The following is a 20576-nucleotide window of genomic DNA, read 5'->3' on the forward strand; positions in this document are numbered from 1 at the left end:
TAAGAGGAGAGAGCTGGGCCACCGGTCCACAGCAGGCTGTTGTTATTCTGAGCTTCTCCTGAGCCCACCCTGACTCCCGAGAGAGTGGACTGGGCAGCCTGGATCCCCCAGCCCTCTCTGGTTGGGTGAGTGGTCATCCGCAAAGCTTTGAATGTATCTTGCCCTGCAGTCTGATTTGGGCTGATAGACCTCGTACTCAAGGGGCTCTAGAGTTCCTTCTGGTTCAGATCAAGGATTTGTTCATTCAACTAAGTTTTGAGCACCTACCATATGCCAGACCTTAGGGGTCTCAGAGAAGGTCACCAGGTCCCCCTCAAAAGGCTGTGCTCCCCTGGGGCAGAGGACTGGTGACCCTCCCCACAACTCCAATCCCAGCTCCCTTGGACGAGAAACCCCACTATCCCTGGGTGATGCTGGGCCTCTGGGGCCCAGTTGTCTGATTGTCCAACCACATCCTCTCCGAGCTTGCTTATTTCTGCGGAGCAGGAGCCCACAGTCCTTCCAGAGAAGTCACGGCAGTGCTGGCTCCCAGTTTGGACCCCAAGCTTTGAGGAGGCCAAGGGACTGACCTGGAGGAAGCCTCCGAGTCCCCAAGGACCCTGTCCTCACCCAGCCCCAAACTCAGGAACTGCTTAGGGAGGTCAAAATTACTTCCAGAAGCCCTCTTCTGCCTCTGCTTTCCATCAAGGAGATCCAGCTCCCACGAGGGGCGGGTATCTTCAGACCTGTGTCTGGAGATAGACTGGAGGGTGGGGGTGGGGGGTTGTTGACAGGAGGGTCTGAGCCTCCTGACCCTCCATGAGTGGAATTCACTGACTCACCGTGACCTCCCTGAGCACTGAGGATTCAGGCCAAGCCCTTGTTGCAGGCTCTCAGATGGCAGTGGGGAAAGGCAACGGTGGGCTCAGACAAGTAGGGGGGCTGCCAACAGGCTTGGGGGTGTTGGGGGCGGGTGCCAGGGGAATGTGACGTGGGGAAGGTGCAGGCGCCAGGAGCAGCCTCCAGCCCTGCCCTCGCCCACGGCCTCTCTCTGCGTTGCAGGAGCCTTCCTATCAAAGACCTCACCGTGGACAGCGCCTCTCCAGTGTATCAGGCTGTGATTAAGAACCAGAACAAGCCGGAAGATGAGGCTGATGACTGGGCTCGCCGCTCCTCCAACCTACAGTCTCGCTCCTTCCGCATCCTGGCCCAGATGACGGGGACAGAATACAGTAAGGGAGGGCTGTTGGGGGTGGGGCAGGAAGGGGTGACTTTGAAGGGCCATGAGGGTCCTGGGCCCTACGCCATTGTCCCACAGAAGCCAGGGAGTCAAGCCCCCTATCCTGGAAGATGAGCTGGCCTTGATAGATAGTGGCCTCTTGCGCCCTTTCTGGCCCCCTGGGGCAGGCATGTTGACATCAGCCTTCTGCTCCCTGACTCCAGCAGTGCCTGGATTGGTTTAAGAGGACCTAGCGGAGCTTCCCTGGTGGTCCAGTGGCTGGGACTCCACTATTCCAGTGCAGGGGGCCCATGTTTGACCCCTGGTCAGGACACTAGATCTCGCATGCTGTAACTGAGACCTGCCACGGCCAAATACATACTTAAATAAATATTAAACAAAAAAAGAGAGAACCTTTCAGGCCACACCTCTGGCCACTCCCTCCCAGCTGCACCACTTCTTCTAAGGCCCCCTTCCTCCTCCTTGCCCTCTGCCCAGCACACAGCCTTTTCCTCCCAGAGGTCACAGGTAGGAGGCGGTAAGTGTCCCATCATGGGTGGGGACTCTGCCCACAAGCTCCAGTAGCTTTTGTTCCTGATGTTCCATGTGATTCCTCCTGATCTGCGACTTCCTACCCACAGTGCAAGACCCTGATGAAGAAGCTTTGCGAAGGTCAAGGTAAGTGCCTGGACTCAGGCTCTGTGGCCTTGGCCCTCCTAACCCCATCCCTCCCAGGGCAGCCCCCAGGTCACACAACTCACAGAAGGAACATCTCAAGTTAATGCATCTGAAAACTCCAGCCCCTGAGGGGCTCCGGCAGATGCTGGCTTGGGGTGTGTGTGTCCCAGGTCAGTGAGGTGGGTGCCTGGAGCTGAGTCTCTATCCCCCTGGCCCAGGCTGCACGAGCAAGGACGCTGGGCTCTCCCGGCTCTCTCCCTGGGCAAGGGGCAGGGCTGCTTTGGCCTTTGCTGGGCTGTTGAGAATGAGGGCATCTCTTTCTATGAGGCACCGGGCTGGCTGCCTGGCCTGCCCACTCATCTCAGGGCCTGTCCCCTGTGAGTCTGAAGGGTAGGCACTGGGAAGCTAGCTGGCACGCGGAGGGCTATGCTGGGCTGGGGCACCTGGCCTTTGGACTCACTTGTCCAGACCCACGTTGAGGTACCAGTTCCACAGACTGCTCACAGCACCACACAGCTGCTGCAAGGAAGCCAAGCCCTGGGCATGAGGTGGGCACACTGCCCTGGAACCCACTGGAACCCGCTAGGGCCTTCCATGGGCAGGCATGGGGCCCAGTGTGACTGTGCTTACACTTCCAGAAGCAAATGTGTTGTCTGCATGTCCTTCCTGGGAGAGCCTGCCTTGGGCCGGCACGTCCCGTGGTGGCCTCCATGTGAGGGGCTGGGGCTCAGAGGTGCCTTTCCACCCTGGGCCAAGCTTTCTGTCTTTGCTAACCAGCGTGTAGTGGCCACGGGTCCACGTGGAGAGTGGGACTCTGGGGTCAGCTCGAGTTGATGTGGATTTTCTTTTTGAGCCTCTGTTTCTGCCAATTGAAGTTGCTCCCACTCTTTGGCTGGGGCGTCTAAGCCTGAAGTGTGGTCCTCCCCGGCCTGCTAACAATGGCATGCGGTTCCCGTGATGGTTCTTAACCTGTCGGTGCCTGCAGTGTGTCTGTAAAGAGCCTGAAATGAGATGGTGTTTGATTTAGCACAAAAGGCAGTATCGAGCTATTTGAGGCGTACCTAAGCTGTCAGCTCTCTCCGCCCTGTGCTCCTCTGCTCCTGCGTCATTCCTGTGTTTATCCTACCGCCTCCTCTGAGTGCCGCTCAGAGATACTCCGGTGAGCAGTGTGGTCTTTACTGAAGGTCTGATGGAGGGGCTCTACAGCACACATCGCAAATTGCTCACAGATCTCCAGGTCCCTCCCGTCAAGAAGCCAGGAGGGGCCTGCCCTGCCTTTCCAGCCCCCCATCACCCCTCCTCAGCACTTCCGGTTACTCTATGTTTCTGGGGCCGGTCACTCTCAGTCTGCATCTCAGTAACCAGGCTCCCTTTGGAAGGTGGAGTTCTGCACATTTAGCATGGGTAGAGAACCTCTGTCTCACGTGTTCTCCCTGGAATACTTGTAGGCTCTGCGAAGTCACTGAGAACACAAAAGGCAGTATTCACGGTGGTTCGGCGCGGGCCTTCCCCTCCCCTCCTTTCAGAAGCATCTCTTGGGGCCTGTTCGGCTTGCTTGTCTTTCCCCACCAGGCCCTTCCCCACCCTGCGGTCTAATTGCCCACAAACTCCATTCAGATCCCTTGAGAAGGCAGGGTGTCTTAAGAACTCTGCTGCAGGACTTGGAGTCTCTCCCTCAGCCTTGTAGGGAAATCTGGAAGAGAGGGGCCCAAGAAGAAACCTCAGCCTTCTTCCTCCCTCAGTCAAGGACCTTGACCCACCCTAAGAAAGCAGCACCCACCCCGCCACACACAGCTCTGCACCGCTGTCAGCCCCTCCCTCTGAGTCTTGGACCCTGCAGTGCAGGCTCTGGGCCCCCAGGAAGCCTCTGTCTGGGACTGGAGGAGCCTAAGCTTCCTCCCCTTCTCCCTTTTCCTGACTTTAATTTCTGGAAGGTTGTCCTTACAGCCACCCCACCAAATGCCCCTTCTCCCCACGGCCGAAGGAGGAAAGTAGGCTTTTTTATTTTGCTGAATGCCAAGCAGCTTCTGGCCCGGGCAGTGAGAGATGGGGTACAACGGGTGCTGTGGTTCGGTTCTGTTTGTGATTAATGCCCAAAGTACTGACTTTGGCCACTGGTCCCAGCTGGGGCCCCAGGCTCAACCGAGAGGCCATCTGAGCAGTAGGGAACGCACTTACCCCTACCTACCCTGAGTCCAAGCTGGTCAGAGATCTTGCTCCCTTGGGGGGCTGAACCCCACTTGCATCCGGCCCTCCTCCCAAGTTGGAATCTGTACCCCAGACCTTGCTGATGCATCGTGTTGGCTGAGGGCAGACACGGCCTCTGTCTTTCCCGCTCCCAGTTGAGCCTGACTCACAGTGGGGGATCTGAGAGTCTCTCACAAAGGCTGCACTCCCCAGGAAGGCTTCATTGCACCTTGCTTCCAGGGAGCTCATTCCAGCATGGCCTGAGTTTGGTAAATCTGGGGCCCAGCAACCTGGGCACCGGGCAGCCTATTTAGGCTTGTATGTCTGCTGGGATGCTTTTTCCTTTCTGTTGCTGCGTGCTGGGAAAGCTGGCAGGGACGCCAGTTGTTCTGTACCAGGCAGGGCACTGGGTGGCCTCCCGGACAGGTATAATCTGCATGTCAGGGGACCTGCACACTTGCCCCTCACCTGCCCCTTCTCCACCTTTGGGGCAGCCCCCACCAAGCCCCAGGGCAGCTCAGAGCCCCATCCTACCCTGCCCTCCCCTCCTCCCCTCCTGGGCCCTGGCTCCTGGCACTGTGGCAATGTCTTTGGTATCTGGTAGCAAGTAAGGCTTCCCTGGTATCTGGTAGCAAGTAAGGCTCAGACAGTAAAGAATCTGCCTGTAATGTGGGAGACCTGGATTCAGTCTCTGGGTTGGGAATATCTCCTGGAGGAAGAAATGGAAACCCACACTCAGTCATGTCTGACTCTTTGCAACCGCATGGACTGTAGCCCGCCAGGTTCCTCTGTCTATGGAATTCTCCAGGCAAGAAACTGGAGTGGATAGCCATTCCCTTCCCCAGGGGATCTTCCTGACCCAGGGATCAAATCCGGGTCTTCCCTTGCCTGGCGAATCCCATGGAGAGAGGAGCCTGGTGGACTACAGTCTACGGGATCGCAAAGAGTCAGACACGACTAACACTTTGAACTTGAGCTTGAGCTTTCCTCCAAGGCTCCAGGGCCTAATCTCCAGGGACTCTGTCTTTACAGGGGACATAGGGTGAGCCACAGAGCAGTCTGAGTATCGGCTGTGGACATGGTTCCTCTCCCAGGAAAGACCCATCGCCTTAGCAAACTGTCAAGTGGGCTTAAACAGCAGCCTCCTGCCAGTTTCCACGTGGGCACAGGTGGTAGTGTGGCCCCCAGCCTTCATCTGAAGTAGCAGAGCCTATAATCCCAGAAAGGTCACCACACCTTCCATCTGACCCCAGGAGCACATTCCAGCACCTGGATGGCTCAGAAGGTTGATGGGGGGTGGGAGTGCAGGGAAGCCTAGTTTCACCCCAGGCAGGGCTTGAATCTGCCAGGCCTCTGGGTCCCACCGCATTTCCCAACCATCCTCCAGGGCTGCGGTCAGAGCTCAGACCCCACCCCCTGACCCAGCCCCCATCGGGTGGTGCAGCTGTCTGTAAGTTCAGTCTCTGTTTACCTAGTGCTCACCTCAGTGAAGAACTCTGCGTCTCTTCGTGGCCTTCATGTGTTAAGGACAAAGTTGGTTCTAGTGAACAGTTCCCCTGGGTGTCACCTGCGCAGCCCTTGTGGGTCTCCCGGGACCGCTTCCCCTTTTGCTCTGCAGTCTCTCCCCCTTTCTTCTCTTCCTCCATCTTCTTGCTCCTGTCTTGGCTGGCTGTGAATCTCCCAACAGCTCCAAGCGGAGCAGACTCACAAGCCTTCCTAGCTCTCTAGGACCGTCCCTGACCGTGTCACCGGGCGCTGATGATAAAGGCTCGGGCCTGGCTGGACAAACTGGCTGCAGCTGTGTCCTGGGGGCTCTGCGTGCTGGTAGATAGTTGCCGCCCCTGGTGCTGTCAGCAGGCAGGGCTGTGCGGGCCCCATCACAGGGCCTGGGCTTGTACCGTCTTCACCACCTTCTCCCCACGCTCGGAGAGGCAATAGCGAGGGATGCCTGGTGCTTAGATCATGGTTCTGCCTCTGAGATTCCATGTGACTATAGGCTATTCATGTGATGTATTTGCGCCTTGGCTTCTCTGTGGTATTAGGAGAGTCTGGACCAGGGGTTTTCAAATATGTGAGCAGGGGACCCCTCTTGTCAAACAGGACCTTCACACAGGGACCCACTTGCAGGCCTTGAGGTGTAGAGGGGGAGTCTGCCAGGTAATACAGGTGTGGGGAGGTGGCCAGGTGTACACTTGGGGACACAGGATTGTTATCATGCAGAAATGTAAGTCCAGCATCGCCCCATCCTTTGACTTTTAAAGACCTAAAGCCAATCTTTCTGATTGTTGTATGCTGACAATTCATTTGTTAAACTATTTTTTTTGATACAATTGCAGATTGGCATGTGGTTATAAGAAATAATACTGAGAGAGCCTACATAGCCTTTACCCACAGTGCTAGCATCTTGCGAAACTAGTGCCCCACCAGGGTGTCGACACCTATGCCACCCAACGCAGAATGCTCCCATCATCCTCAGACGCCCTCTCTTGCTTTTTCAGACCACTCTCAACCTCCCTATTGCGCACGCCCTGTCCTTAACCTGTGGCAACCACTAATCTGTTCTCTGTCCTCTGTTTGTGTAATATTGTCATTTCAAGGATGTTATGTACATGGAATTATACAGCTTGAGGCCTTATGGAATGGGCTTTTTCAGTCCTCCTAGTTCTTTGGGAACTCATCCAAGTGGTGGAGTATACCAGTGGCTCATTCATCTTTTTATTGCCGAGTAGTATTCTATGATCTGGATGTAGCCGTTAATTTTTTAGATGAATTTCCAACACTGTCCTGGTTGAACACACTGTGTTTGTGGCTAGATGAGGCCCCACCAACTTGCACCTCTATTCTGGAAGACGTTAGCGGTCCCTCTGGTCTGGAAGTCTAGGATTTTGGCACAATCTCCCCTCCGTATCTGTATTTCTGGCTCTTCCTTGCCTGCTTTGTCCTATGTCCTCAGCTAAGAGGGCTGTGGGCTGAGCCCCAGAGGCCTTCCTGGCAGGAAGTGGCGGGAAGTCCCGGCCCCCGTATGTGTGTGCCGGGAGCCTTGTGAGTATACATACATGTGCACGCGTGTGCCTGGCTGTGCTCAGGCCCAGGTGGGCGGGCTAGTCAGTGGTGTTTGGAGGCTTCTTTCTGGGGACAGAGAATGGTTGGCAGAGACTGGGGCAGCACAGGGAGTTGGCAGGTCTGCTCACCCAGCCTTGTCGTGGGGACAGGTGTTCCTCCTTCTTGATGCCCAGCTAGGGGACAGAGACCATGCAACGCTTGCCTGCCTTGGGACTGTGCTCAGTCCCAAGAGCCCACAGCCAAAGCAGCCCTGCCCAGCCCTAACCACACGGGCCAGGGAGAACCTGGAGACCCCCCACCCACCCGGTGCCCCGCCTGCCCTCAGGTCCTCTAGCCAGGCCCCTTCTCCATGGCTCACTCAAGTCAGGGACAGTAGTCCATCCATCCTGGTCCTTGTAACTCTGGTCTTGCCCCCAAACAGGCCTAACCACCTGGAAATTACCCCATGGGTGGCAAAGCCTCTCCAAGCTGAACCCTCCCTCCCATGCCCTCTGCCCCAGCTGTCAGACAGGGTGATGGCGGATACATCCCCTAACCCCTTCTTTCTTCCTTTCTCTCTCTCTGTCTCTGTCTCTTTGTTTCTCTCTGTGCCACAGGGAAAGGTTTGAAACGGAACGTAACAGCCCACGTTTTGCCAAATTACGCAACTGGCACCATGGCCTTTCGGCCCAAATTCTTAACGTTAAAAGCTAAGAAAGAGGCTGTCTGGAATCCCCCCATTCCCTGCAGGCCTGACCCCTCCCTCCTTCCCCCCACACAGATCTGGCATGTGAGCCCCATGGTGATGCTTGAGAATGTATAGCTGTGCTGGGGGGCACCTTTGCTCGTCACCTGCAGCAGCTGTGCTCTCTGCCCGGCCCAGTGCTGACGGCCCGGGCCCAGCCCCGCAGCCCTGTACCCACTCTGCCCCTGCCCTTCACCGCAACCTTCGCCACCCCCCAAACAGCCCAAGCCTCTGCTCCCCTGCGCAGGGCCTTCCTGTAGGTCAGAGAGGACGCGATGGGGTTTGCTGATAGGACACCCCCAAACCAAGGGAAAAAGACCGCCACTGGTCCATTCCCCCACCAAGCCCAGCTCCCGGGAGAAGCAGCCCGGCCTAGTGCCATCCTGGAACGAGCAGCCCACAGATCAGGGTCCTGAGACGCCAACTCCCTGGCCCCACTTACTCCCTCAAGCCCTCTGGAGCCAGGTAGCCCAGGACAGGGCTCCCTGCAGAGGAAGAGGAGGCCCCAGGGTAGACGAGGGAGAGGCCCGTCCTGGCCGTGGTGAGACTGGAGCGCGTGTTCCCCTCTCCGTGCCGTGTGTGCTGGCTCCCTAGTTCCCTCTCCTGTACATACAAGCATGCTTATTCTGAAATAAAGAGGATTTGAAATGAACCAAACCTGCCCCAGTCCTGCTGTACCTGTGTGCGCATCACCCAAGGGGGCAGGTCTGAGATGGGGAGAGGACAGGTGCCTGCAGGAGAGGGCCAGGGGCAGTGCCCACTAGACCTGGGATATGTTGTTCAGTCACTCAGTGGTGTCCGACTCTTTGTAACCCCATGGATTGCAGCATGCCAGGGTTCCCTGTCCTTCACCATCTCCCAGAGTTAGCTTGAACTCATGTCCATTGAGTTGGTGATGCCATCCAACCATCTCGTCCTCTGTCGTCCCCTTCTCCTCTTGCCTTCAATCTTTCCCAGCATCAGGGTCTTTTCTAATGAGTCAGCTCTTCACATCAGGTGGCCAAAGTATTGGAGTTTCAGCATCAGTCCTTCCAATGCAGACCACTGTTTCCCTGTCCCTATGGCCCTGCCCAGGGCTCCAGAGAGCAGGCAGAGAGGACCGTGGGTGGGAAGCTGTTCTGTGGGCTAGAGGGCAGCCTTAGCCTCCTTCGGGTAGTGTGTGTGAGTGCTCCCTGCCTCCCCTCCCACACCAGCCATAGCCGGCAGGCCGAGCCCGCCCTCCTTCCCCATCAGAAAGCACACCACAAACCCTGGTTCCAGGAAGGCACTGCGCATGCCCAGCCCTGGCCAGGAGGGAGAGAAGTGGCCGAGGTGGACACAGCTGGACTAAGGCGTGGCTCACAGGGAGACTGCAGGGGTCCCTCATAAGCAGGCCATGGCTCAGGAGGGAGGAGCTGGAAGGTGTGCCTGGTGGAGGCTGGCTCACGTGGCAAGAGGGCAAGGAAGGTTCTCATTCCTGGCTTCCACACACCTACGGCCTGTCCTAGTCCTGAGCATTTAGGAAGGGCCAGTCTGGCAGGCTCATGTCCTCCCTACTCACCTGCCTACTCATCAGCCTCATCCCTGACTGAGGGAACCCCAAGCTGAGAACATGAGATCATCAACACTTGACAAATAATGACAGGTGTTGAGGCCTATCCTTCAGGACTCCCCGCCAGCCCTGGGACTGGACTGGGCCAGAGCTTTGCTCCCACTCCCACTGCCCGGCACAGGCTTCCTTTCTGCCTCCAGGGACCTTGGCAATCCCATCTAGAAGGGCTGGTCAGGGAGCGTGTTCTATCCTGCCTACCACCCTGAGATGCTCCCCAAAGTGCCCCCCGCATCCCCACCCCCACACACACCATCTTGTTCCAACTTGACCTCCCATCTCATCCTCCCTCTAGCAGTCTGACCCCAGGGTCAAGGCAAGGACCAGGCAAGGCAGGCTGGCCAGGGGATCAACAGGGGAAGTGGGGAGAGGTGCACTTTTGCCTGCATTTAGGCATCCTCGGGCATGCTCATATTTAGTTGACCTTTTATTGAGGACTTCCAAGACCAGGGGTAGGTTGGGGGTTGAGGGCTGCCAGGCAGAGTGAGGCCGCGGTAGTGGGTGTCCTAAGACTAGCAGAGGATCTGAGCTAATCCGTCAGAGCTGGTGGCCTCCCAGTCCCCTGTCCCTATCCCCCCGGCCTGTCCGATGGAACCCTCTTGGATCCACCTAATTGAAGTCCTGGAAGGCTATTTGCTTTCCAGCCCACCTGGTGCCTCCCCAGTGACCCCAGGCCACTGCAGGCAGCACTTTGGGTGGCCCCAGGCCAGGAGTCTGTGTGAAGCACTGAGGTAAACAGGAGAGTGTCCTTATTCAGCATTCCGTGTCCATGGGCATCAGTCGAGGCACTGGGTTCCTGGCCACTGTGGGTGCCCAAGGAATCAGAAATGGCTGATGTGGTTGTGACTTACCGTGATGAAAGGCTGATTGTGTGAGGTCCAGAGACAGGGATGGCTTTCCCATCTGGAGTATCCAGGAAGGCTTCCTGGAAGAAGGGGTCTGTGTGTGTGATCTTCGGGAACAGACAGGAGTGGGGCATGCACAGTCACGGAAGGCTGCCTATGTTATTCTAAGCAGAGAAAGCAGAGATGCTGATGAGAAGGAATGTCCCAGAACCCTGAGTTAATTATTTTGACTGGAATGGAAGACAGGCAGATGTTCTGGTTAGCAGTGGTCAGAGCTGGAATGCCAGGCTCTGGATTTTGACTCCGTTCCGAAAGCTGTGTGGAGCTCGTGAAGGTTGCAGGGCATCGTCCACACCACAGCCTGTGGGGGTGGCTGTGCACTGAGCAGTTCCGGAGGGGTGTCGTTGCATAGACGACAGGGTCAACAGGACTTGAGCCGTGCACAACACTGCTGCACAGCGACGGGATCAGGGCCGCCCTGAGCAACTGCCATCAGCTAACTAGGTGGGTGGCAGCATGAGTAGTTTCCAGACCAGCCACTCGACTGGCATTCTATCATCACTGAATCAACAGAGATGTTCATATTCCATTCTTTTAGCTCATACAAATAGCATCATCACCCCAGGAGAGGTGAACACCGCTCAGCAGCATCAGTCACAGCATGCGTTGCCGATAGTTCCAGCCTGAGCCCGGTGACCACAGACCCCTCCTGGCCCAGCAACACCACTGTCGCCAATAGGAGCAACAACCAAGGGCCACTTCAACAGAGCAGGGCACAGGGTTGGCACACTGTACCCTGATGCCAACTGAGTGGAAGGAAGAGATGGACTGAAAGGGGGACTGTAGCCAGGCTGTGTTTCTCCTCTGGCTGCACCCTTCCCAGGCAGCCCCCAGCCAGTTGATATCGTTGGGTTGGCTTGGTTTTTGCTTAGATGTTTAAGGTGATTTATGAACCAGGCCAGAGTCCTTGACCAGGCCGGGGTGATCTAACAGGCACTGTCTTGAGGACTGAAGCCAGGGTCTGGTAAGTTCTTTGCAGTGCTTGATTTCTGAGGCCCCCTCCTCAGGGAGCTTCAGGCATGAACTGACCTGGACAAGAGCCCGAGGTCCTTCTGGATGCTCTTCAGCGGTGCTCCTACGTTCCCTAGGCCCCGGCTGCTTGGGGTCTGTAGCCAGTAACCCAAGATAGGCTACCCAGTCACAACCCTGGGCAGCAGGCTCACAGCGTGCCCTTTGTCCTGCCCTGGGATAGATGATGAGTTTTCCCAGGGTCATGTCCACTCCAACTTCACCCCTCAAGAAGCCAGGACTCATGTGGAGCTATGCTTGGGGAGAGCAACAGGTAAGCTGGTCTGACAGGGGGTTGGAATACAGGAGACAGGTAAAGCCAGTTTCCTATTTGTCCTGCAGAGAATATGTTCCCAGCCTGGGTATTTTTGTCGCTGCTGTCTGCAGTTCCCAGAAGCCCCCTGGAAGCATGTGGCAGGGTTAGGGAGAAACAGCTAAAGGAAATGGGGCGTCCTTTGTCAGACAGGCCTTCCCAAACATGTCCACGCCACGGGGGTCTGAGCACCCAGCTCAGTGGGGATGTCAGGGGCTGCAGCTGCTTCTCTGAGGCAGCCACTTCATGGGCATGGCTTCCAGAAGCCAAGTTCTTTCATGTGGGGGGCGTTGAGTGGCCTCATGGTGGGCCAGGACTGGGCACCACCATGAGCCTAGAGCTGCGGTGCCCATGGCTACCTCTCTGGACCACTAAGCTGGGACAGGGCTGGGCAGGGCGTGGCCACTGCCCTTGTCCATCTAGATGCTTCCTGTGTGGTCACGGAGAAAAACGGTGCTCCCGCCCGTGTGGCAGTCAGCTTGCAGCCTTGCCTCTTCTCCGGCCCCTTCCTCCTGACCCTCTCATGCTGTTTCATACCTTTCTCTACCATATGCCTCCCTGGACGGAGGAGAGCAAGTTGTGACACCTTGGTGCACAGCTCGCGGCCCCTGGCACTCCTTCCGGGACGGACCTGTGTGGTACCTTGTTACTCAGTGTGGTCCGCGGACCAGCAGCATCAGCATCACCTGGGGGCTTGCTAGAAATGCGGACGCTCAGCCCCGCTACCCACTTTCTGAGCCAGAAGCTGCATTTTTAACAAGATTTCCAGGCCAATTTGCCCACATATTCAAGTCTGAGAAATGATGTAGTGGTTAGGGATCACGTGCGTCTCTGGCACTTGGTGACAAAGTGATGTTGTAGTGGAGATTCAATTTTTCTGGACCTCAAGTTCCCCATCTGTAAAGTGAGGATCTTGATACCAGTTGCCCAGCCAGGTTGAAAGGATCAAGTGGAGTACTGCTCATATAAGCTGTTTAGTGCAAGGCCTGGCATATGATACGCACTTATAGAGGGAAGAGGATTATTCTAATTATTTCAAGTAAGAGTAGTGCCTTTTGCTGGGGAAGGATTCTACTTGATGGCAGGAAGAAGGTTCTTTCTTCCCGTTTGAGGGCCACTTGAAGTACTGGGTAAGGCTTCAAATCTATCACCTAAATCAGATCCTGCTGTCACTACCAAGTTCTAGGATCTCTAGCAATGGAATTCTCTGTCTCCATTTCTTCACCTGTTAAAAAGAATCTGTAATACCCACATCAGAGGGCTTTTGTGAGGATTTAAGACAGGCCTGGCACATAGCGGGAGGTCAATAATTGGACGTCATCGCGTGAGGAAAATCATTCCCACCCATAGGATTTGCAATATCCTGGGGGACAGAGGATGAAATGGGTGAATGGCATCACTGATTCAACGCACATGAACTTGGACAAACTCCAGGAGAGGGTGGGGGACAAGGAAGCCTGGCGTGCCGCAGTCCATGGGGTCATGAAGAGTCCGACACGACTTGACAACTGAACAACAAGTTGCCATCATAGAAAGTACAGATCTTAGTCCAATAACCCAAGTGAGCAAAGAATGTACCTTTCTTTGGTTTCCTATAGTTTAATTTTTATTCTCTGCCTCATTTCACAGGGGGCAGAAGTCTAATCCCATTGACCCAGGCTCTGATGCTCCTCTTTTGTCTGGGGTGGTTTTGGGGAAGAGGTGCTTGCAGAATGCCAAGGCAGGTGGGATGGGGAGTCTGGGCACCTGGTCCTTGATCATGATCTGCCTGTGCTGGCATCTGCTGGGACATCCCCCTCCCATCTGGTCACAGTGGTCTGTACTGGCAGAGCAGTCACCTCTCATGATCCCAATCACAGGGACTTCCACATGTGCAGGCACTCAGCGCCGTGTCCATATCGCTCTCAGGGGTGTAGGAAGCCGTGCATAGCCCCCAGGCCACAAGATGGCCCGCAGATCTTTGGGCTGCCTCAGGCCTGCCCGCCCTTCACCAGGGACCTGAGCACAGGGGAGCCTGTGGCCCTGCCGCTTCCGCAGGGTTTGCCCAGAAAACAGGCACAGCTCCCTTTATTCTTGAATCCCTCAGTGCACGTTACCCCCTTTCTTGTTCAGATGACCTTGGTCTGCCTGGCAGGGTAGCTCTTACCATCTTCCAAAGGTACCATCAGTGCTCTGAGTCCTTCGCAGCCTGAAGCCCAAGTTCTCGCAACTTCAGAACTTAAGCCCTTGACAACCAAAATCCTGCCTCTGTTTTCTTCCTTGTATAACCCCTTCTCAAAGGCAATGCTTATCTCTGACTAAAGAGGGAACAGTGAAAGAAGGAGGAAAACAGGATGGGGGAGAAGACTTGGTTGATAATTTAGACTCCTTTTTGACCACACTGTTTTTATCTTGCATGTTGAGAAAGGGGAATCATGTAGGGGAGTCTCAGGAGGCTTGAGAATATTTTTGATGTTCCTGTGATCCGCCCTGTGGTCTGAGCCCTTCCTTCTGGGAGTCCTGGGTTGTGGGGGTGCTCTTTCCCTCAGCCTGGGAACAGGTCTTCTGGAAGATCCAGCTCTGTTCACAGTAAGGCTGGTGACCTCTGCCCAGCCTGCCTCTGCTGCACCCACCGCGCCCCCGCTGCAGAGTGGCGCCCTTGACCTGTTGTCTTTCTTGGTCGCCTCATCAGCACCCCTATTGAGCATGCTCCAGTGTGCACCAGCCAGGCCGCCACCCCACTGCTGCCCGCTTCTGCCCAGTCGCCTGCTGCTGCCTCTCCCAGCACAGCCTCGCCACCCCCGGCCACAGCCGCTGCCCATGCTGCCACCGCCTCTGCCACAGCCCCTGCCTCAAGCCCTGCGGACAGTCCAAGGTAACTGGCCCACAGGTGCCGGCTCTGCCCGTGGGGAGGGAGGCAGGAGAGGCCTCCCCCGGGCCGTCTGTCGGCAGCTGTGTTGGGTCCTCGGAAAGGCCCGTCCAAAGTGGTTAGGACCCTCGGACCCTGGGCTGAAGGGGATACTGGAGGTGCATTTCAGGGAGATGCACTGTGTGTGTGGCTGAGGACAGAGGCTGGACGTGTCACCCCGCCCCAGGGGCACATGCTCTAGGGAAAGAGGTAAAAGTCTCTCTCTCTCTGTCTCACACACACACACACACACACACACACATGCCCATAAGGTTAAATAACAGAGAGACTGTGTGGAAAATCCATGTTCCTGGAACTGGGATTACAGAGAAAGAAAGGAAATCAAGGATGCCTCCGTGGAGGAGGGAGCGTTGACCTGAGCACTGAAGGTGGGTCAGACTATTTACAAACTACCTCGCCCTTGTCCCTCACCCTCTGTTCTCTTGATGGAGAAGCACGCTAGCTCCAGAGACACCTGGTGCAGTGGGACTCACATCTCTGCTCTACCACTTACTGTCTGTAACTTCTGAAAGTGACTCAACTCTGCAGAACCTCAGTTTCCTCATCTCCTAAGGCATTAATGCACAATGCATCAATGCATAATGTCCATAATTTTATAGGGTCAGGATAGAAAAAGTGCATAAAACACCCAGCACGTAAAATGCTCTCAAGTATTGCAAGTTACTGCATTCCTGTCTGCCCTCATGGATACTCAGCAAAGGCAAGGCAAGGGAGGTGTTGAAAAGGATGAGGGAAGGTGTGGGGAGGCAGAGGGGGAGGCTGGACAGGTCATTCTGGAGCGGCCAGGCAGTGTAACAGGCCGGGCGGCCCAGCTCTTTCTGGGCTGTGTGGAGCTGCCAAGTTGGTGTTTGGAGTCAGAGCCAGCTTTCCCAGTCTGCACACTCCCCTCCCAGGGTTTTGCTGAAAAGGGCACCTTTTCAGCAGGTCAGGGTGCATGGTTCCCTGCTGCAGCCTGAAGCCAGGGTGAAGGATGGGCAGAGTGGCCTGTGCGCCCCGCTTCTACCCCCTGGCTTCACAGTGACCTGGGTAATGCTGAGCCCAGCCTCTCCCCAACCCAACTCAAGTATCAAGGGTGAGCCTGGCCCAGGCTTCCAGGGTCCTCATATCCCAGCTTCCTGGGGGCACTTAGCAAGCTGCTTCCCTTCTGCACGCCAGAGTCTCTTTCAGAAAGGGCCTTGCTCCCCACACAAAGAAGAAACTTTGAGGGGGATAAGACATGCCCCTACCGTCTAGTGAGAAGATGCCACCCCAGTTTGAGGGGAAGGCTTTAGATGCCTGGGTCCCATGGACAGTCTAGCCCCAGCCCTGCTCAAAGGCAGGCTTCAGCACCACATTCCAGGCCTCCTTGTCCAGGGGGCCGTGGGACCCCCTCAACAGAGCAAACCCTCCCTCCACTTTGTCTTACAAAGAGATGTGAAGCCTGGGTGGAGAGTGGAGAAAGCCATGGAGGGCTGCCAGCATCAGGCTGGAGCAGAGGGGGCCAGGGGACCTCACTCTGGGCCCAGCTCTCTGCCCTCCTTGTTACATGGGCTGGAGTGGTGCCAGAGGGAGCCCGTGGGAGACAAATGGACACCCTACATGGCCTCCGAATTCTTGCTGGATATCTTGAGCCTCTGCTTGCTCCCCCAGCGCCAATCTCTGACAGATCACCTGTGGCTCCTGGATGCTGGGAAAGCATCCTTCGCTGGTGGGCGAGTCTGACTAAGACCAGCTGACCCTTCGTCTTCTTCTACCACAGTGGAAGCTGGGCACCACTTGGACATGGCCTTTTCCTCTTCCACTGAGGCTCCTACTCCATGGGTCTTAACAGGGCTATATCACAGAAGGGCAGCCCCAGAGAGGGCAGACAGTGGTCTCACTCAACCAGAAACATGACAACTTGGCAGGACAAGCCCCCAGGTCTGGCACATTGGCTCTCTGAGATGCATTCTAACTAATTGTCTGGGGCAGCACCCAGACCCTCCTGGATCCATTTAGGAGCTTGGTGGTAGATTCTAAGCTCAGGACAACCCCCTCCCAGAGTCCTGGAGAGGATGGCACTCCCTTATCCTATGACTCTGCCCAGCAGAGACGGGCAGGCCCTGGGCCCATGAGAGGGAAGGAATACAGGAAGCAGGAGGCAGTGTATTTCCAGGGGCTCATTTCTCCACACCCCCGTCAATGTCCCATTTTCCCTGGGTGTGGGTCATGTCATCCCCATTAGTGCCTGAAAGATGCAGAGACCAACCAGGGACATGTTCTGTAAGGTATTTGTTAGTTTTAAAATGAAGAAAAGATGAGGGATTTCCCAGGCAAATGAAATTGGGAAACACTGAATCAGACAACACTGAACAGGCTGCTTAGCTGCAGGAGCTCTTGGAGTCTTTAGTTCTCTAAGAGGAGAGGCCAAGCACAGCATCTCCTGAGGGCAATGAACTGGTACACTATTTTTTTCCATCTCTTTGGTCCCAGGGTCCCTGGGTCATAAGTGGGAAAAGGCCTGCTTTGGGCCTCTTGGCAGCTAAGGCAGTGGGAGGAGGGCAGCATAAATTCTATACAGAAGAGCCTCTGTGTATGTTGGGGGCTGGGGGCTTCTCCTGACCTCCCCTCCTTGGAGCCTGAGACTTTGCTGCTCCTTCCACAACAATAGAAAGGGGGAGGGGGAGGAAGCCAGGTGGTCTGAGGCTGTGAGGTGCCCCAAAGGTTGGGAAGTAGGTTTGACTGTCTCCATCTTTCGTCCTGCCTCAACCTCCTTCCCCGCCCCAGCTTCCCACCCCCATCCCTCCGTCTCTCCACAAGGGGTGAAGGGTTTCCCATCATCCTCTGGTCTGACTGGTCCTCTCCTCCCTCTGCTAAGGTCGTAGTTCCAGCAGTGGGCTGTAATTTTCACAGTGTCTCTGCTGCTCTCACCAGACTCACCAAGACTTAGCACCCAAAGAGCAGCTTCCTCCCTCTAAGACCTCCTGGTCTTTTCTTCACAGCCTCTGGCAGCTCCCCAGGCAAGTCTTTGTCAGGTTTCCTTCTTACAGAGCCTCTTTAAAGATCTGGGAGCCAGCCTGCCGCGGCTTCAGGCTCCAGGGCCTGGCTGGGGTTGTCCTTCTGGCTGCTAACTCTTCCGCACTTGGTTCCAGGCCCCAGGCCTCCACCTACAGTCCTGCTGTGGCCACCTCTCCAGCACCTGCTGCCCATACATACAGCGAGGCCCCAGCTGCCCCTGCACCCAAGCCCCGGGTTGTTACCACTGCCAGCATCCGGCCTTCTGTCTACCAGCCAGGTGAGAGGCAGAGTGGGGAGGGAGGCTGTCTAGCCTGGGCATGGGCTCCAGGGGTCAGCTCTAAAGCCACATCCCCCAGAAGGATGGTGGTTAATGACGTTCATCCTCCCTTCTCCCAATTATGGGCCAGAATCCTACGGAAGCTGTCTCTGGCACTGCAGAGACAGATGGGCAATATCAGGCAGTGCTGGAGCCTCCTAGATCTCAAGACATTTCCTGCCTGGGGAGTTGCAGGCTCCAAGTGAGCAAGAGACGGTTTAGGGGGGAGGGTCTTGTTCCTCCAGGAGTCTGGGTCTGATTCAAGCCAGTGGATGCGGAGCTGTAACAAAAGTGCCACGGGCTTTGGACAGACCTACTGCAGAATGTGATGCTGGGCAAGCTGCTCACCTGTCTGGTCTTTGGTTTCTTCAGCTGGGACAGGCTAACTAGAGCCATGGAAAGCACAGGTGACGGGCGGGAGAGGGACCCACACAGGGTCTGCCAGTGGCTGGCTTCACGGCTCTGTTCTATCACTTTGGTCCCCATTCTCATCACTGCACAGCCAAGGGCTCAGCCTATGTCCTCCCTTTTCCTAGGCAAAGTTGGGCCTCTCCCCAGAGCTCCAGGGCAGTTCTCAGGCTGGCTTAGGTATCTCCTCCGGCATGCTCAGTGAACTTGAGAAAATGAGACAGGGACTGAGACAGGAAGAGCCTTGTTTGGGGTGTTGACTTGATGTGTAGGGCAGAGGAGCCATGATCAGCCATCTGTTTCATAAAACGCACTCTGAGCAGGGTTGAGTGTGGGTGGAAGTGAGTTTAGCATCAGACTCCATTGCCAGGTCCTGTTCTGCTATCCACGGTAAAGTACTCCATCTCCCAAGCCTGTATTTCCTCGTTTAAAAAACAGGCATGTTGTGTACACCTGATGCTCTGGGGATGAGAATGAAGCACCCAGGACAGTGCTTGGTACACAAGAGGTGCCCTGCTCTGTCTCTTCAGAAGCGAGAACACAAGAGTTCTGAGATTAAAAGTCCATAGTATTAGGGAGCAATTTACAGCCGGCTGCAAGGGTGAAAAGTCTCGGATGGAGCTGGAGGAAGCAGTTGCTCGGCAGCGATGGGGAGCACAGAAGGGAGGGTGATAAGGAGTTTGGAGCACCTCCTGCGAAAGGAGGTGAGGCTCTGTCGGGGGCAAGGTGGCCATTTCCGCCCTGGCCCGGGCTCCCCTCCCAGGTGGGTCCTTAAGGGCGTCTTCCGGGGCGGGCCCTGGGCTTCGGCGCCCCCGCCCGGGCCGCCGGCTCTCTTCCGCAGGCCCGCCAGGGGGCGGCACGGCACCGGTGGCGCGCGCCGCCTGGCTCGTCGGGCGCGCCCCCTCCTCCTTCCGGGACTGGAGCCCGGGCGGGCGAGACGTGCCGGAGCCCCGGAGCTGCGGGCCTCTGCCGCGTTCCCAGGCCGAGCAGACGTTAACTCATTCCTGCCCGGCGGGGAAGGAAGCCGCCAGGCGGGCTCGCGCCGGAGCCGGCCTGCCTCCGCCCCCTCTCCTGAGGGTGGAGTCCCCGGGAGGCTGGCAGGCGGCCCGGCGAGATACCGGGAACCTGGGCCCGGTGCCTCTCCCCATCTCGCCTCTGCCGACCCCGGCCCTGGGGAGGGCGGAGAGCTTGTGTGTAGCCCAAGCCGCAGCTCCTCACGAAGGCTGCTCCGGGCCGACCGTGGCGTTCGCAACCCGGATCCTATCGCTGGCGCCGAGACCGGGCGGCCGCTCCCTGGAGCACCTGGGGCCCGGGAGGGGACCATGGGCGGAGGGGCCCCCACACGGGCCGAGGGAAGCCACGTCGGCCCGCGGGCCGGGTGGGGGCCAGGCGCTCGCGGGAGCCGGGCCCGACCTGGAGTGAGTCAGAAATCACCTTGTTTAATTACACATTCCCGAGCCGCCGAGTGCGATAGGGGCCTTTTGAACTTGCCAATTAGAGATGAAATATCACCTTCTAATTTGGACGGGCTTCATTCCATCAAGCAGAAATAGCAACAGCCTCGGGCTCGGAGATGGGATATCAAGTCTCTCTCCTGGCACGTCGGGGATGGCAGGGGCAGCCAGGCTGAAGGGCGCAGAGGGAAGAGAACTGTGAAGCAGCTGCTCCCTGCGCCCCGATCCTCACTGGGTACCTGATAGTGGAGGGAGGCTGCTGGCCTGCACCGGGAAGAAGGGAACGGCCTTAGATCGTAGAGGGGAGGAGGGTGCCGGGGGACTCTTGGGCAAGGAATCAGCCCACCGTGCCCAGATGCCAGCGTGCCTCTGATCTGCTGAGACCTTCGTATTCTTGGGGTTTAGAAAAAGGGAGTGAATCATGGAGACTGGAAGGCCTTCCAGATGAGGGAAGAGAAAGATTGCCTGGCAGAGGCAATAGGGTTAGTATTGCTAGAGAGACGTTGGAAAAGTGGGCTAGGGCCAGATTTGGAAGGGGCGTGCTAAAGCCTGTTTTTCTGCCTGGGGAGTGGTTAAGCAGGGATCTGGGGTTGAGTCCTGCAGCCTGAGCGCCTGTTGCAGCTCGGTGTTGCATAAGCTCTCCAAGCCTCAATTCCTCTTCTGTAAAACGGACTAGAGACTATTATCTGCTTCACTGGATTGCAGCAAGTATTACATGAAATAATGCACATAAAGGCCCTGGCATGTGAAAGTAGGCAGTACTTGGTAACTGTTGTCCCGATTAGGATGGCACTATCTGGTAACAATACATTTTCTAGTAGCTACAGTTTTTAAAAAGTGTATATTCAAT

The 20576-nt window shown here is 56.5% G+C and overlaps 1 protein-coding gene across 3 annotated transcripts in view; it reads left to right on the forward strand.

The window, feature by feature from the left end:
- Nucleotides 1-20576, forward strand: part of LDB3 (LIM domain binding 3) — a 59545-nt gene that overhangs the window by 21832 nt on the left and 17137 nt on the right. The window contains exons 7-10 of one of the 3 annotated variants that reach the window (XM_070782142.1): nt 1042-1211; nt 1840-1876; nt 14336-14518; nt 17683-17825. In XM_070782142.1, coding sequence (XP_070638243.1) covers nt 1042-1211; nt 1840-1876; nt 14336-14518; nt 17683-17825 — 533 coding nt within the window. Of the gene's footprint in view, nt 1-1041; nt 1212-1839; nt 1877-7722; nt 8508-14335; nt 14519-17682; nt 17826-20576 lie in introns of those variants that run through there. The other 2 variants (XM_070782143.1, XM_070782144.1) reach the window with 2 other exon arrangements.

This window comes from Bos indicus, chromosome 28 (assembly GCF_029378745.1).
Source record: "Bos indicus isolate NIAB-ARS_2022 breed Sahiwal x Tharparkar chromosome 28, NIAB-ARS_B.indTharparkar_mat_pri_1.0, whole genome shotgun sequence".
In the NCBI taxonomy this organism is placed as follows: domain Eukaryota; kingdom Metazoa; phylum Chordata; class Mammalia; order Artiodactyla; family Bovidae; genus Bos; species Bos indicus.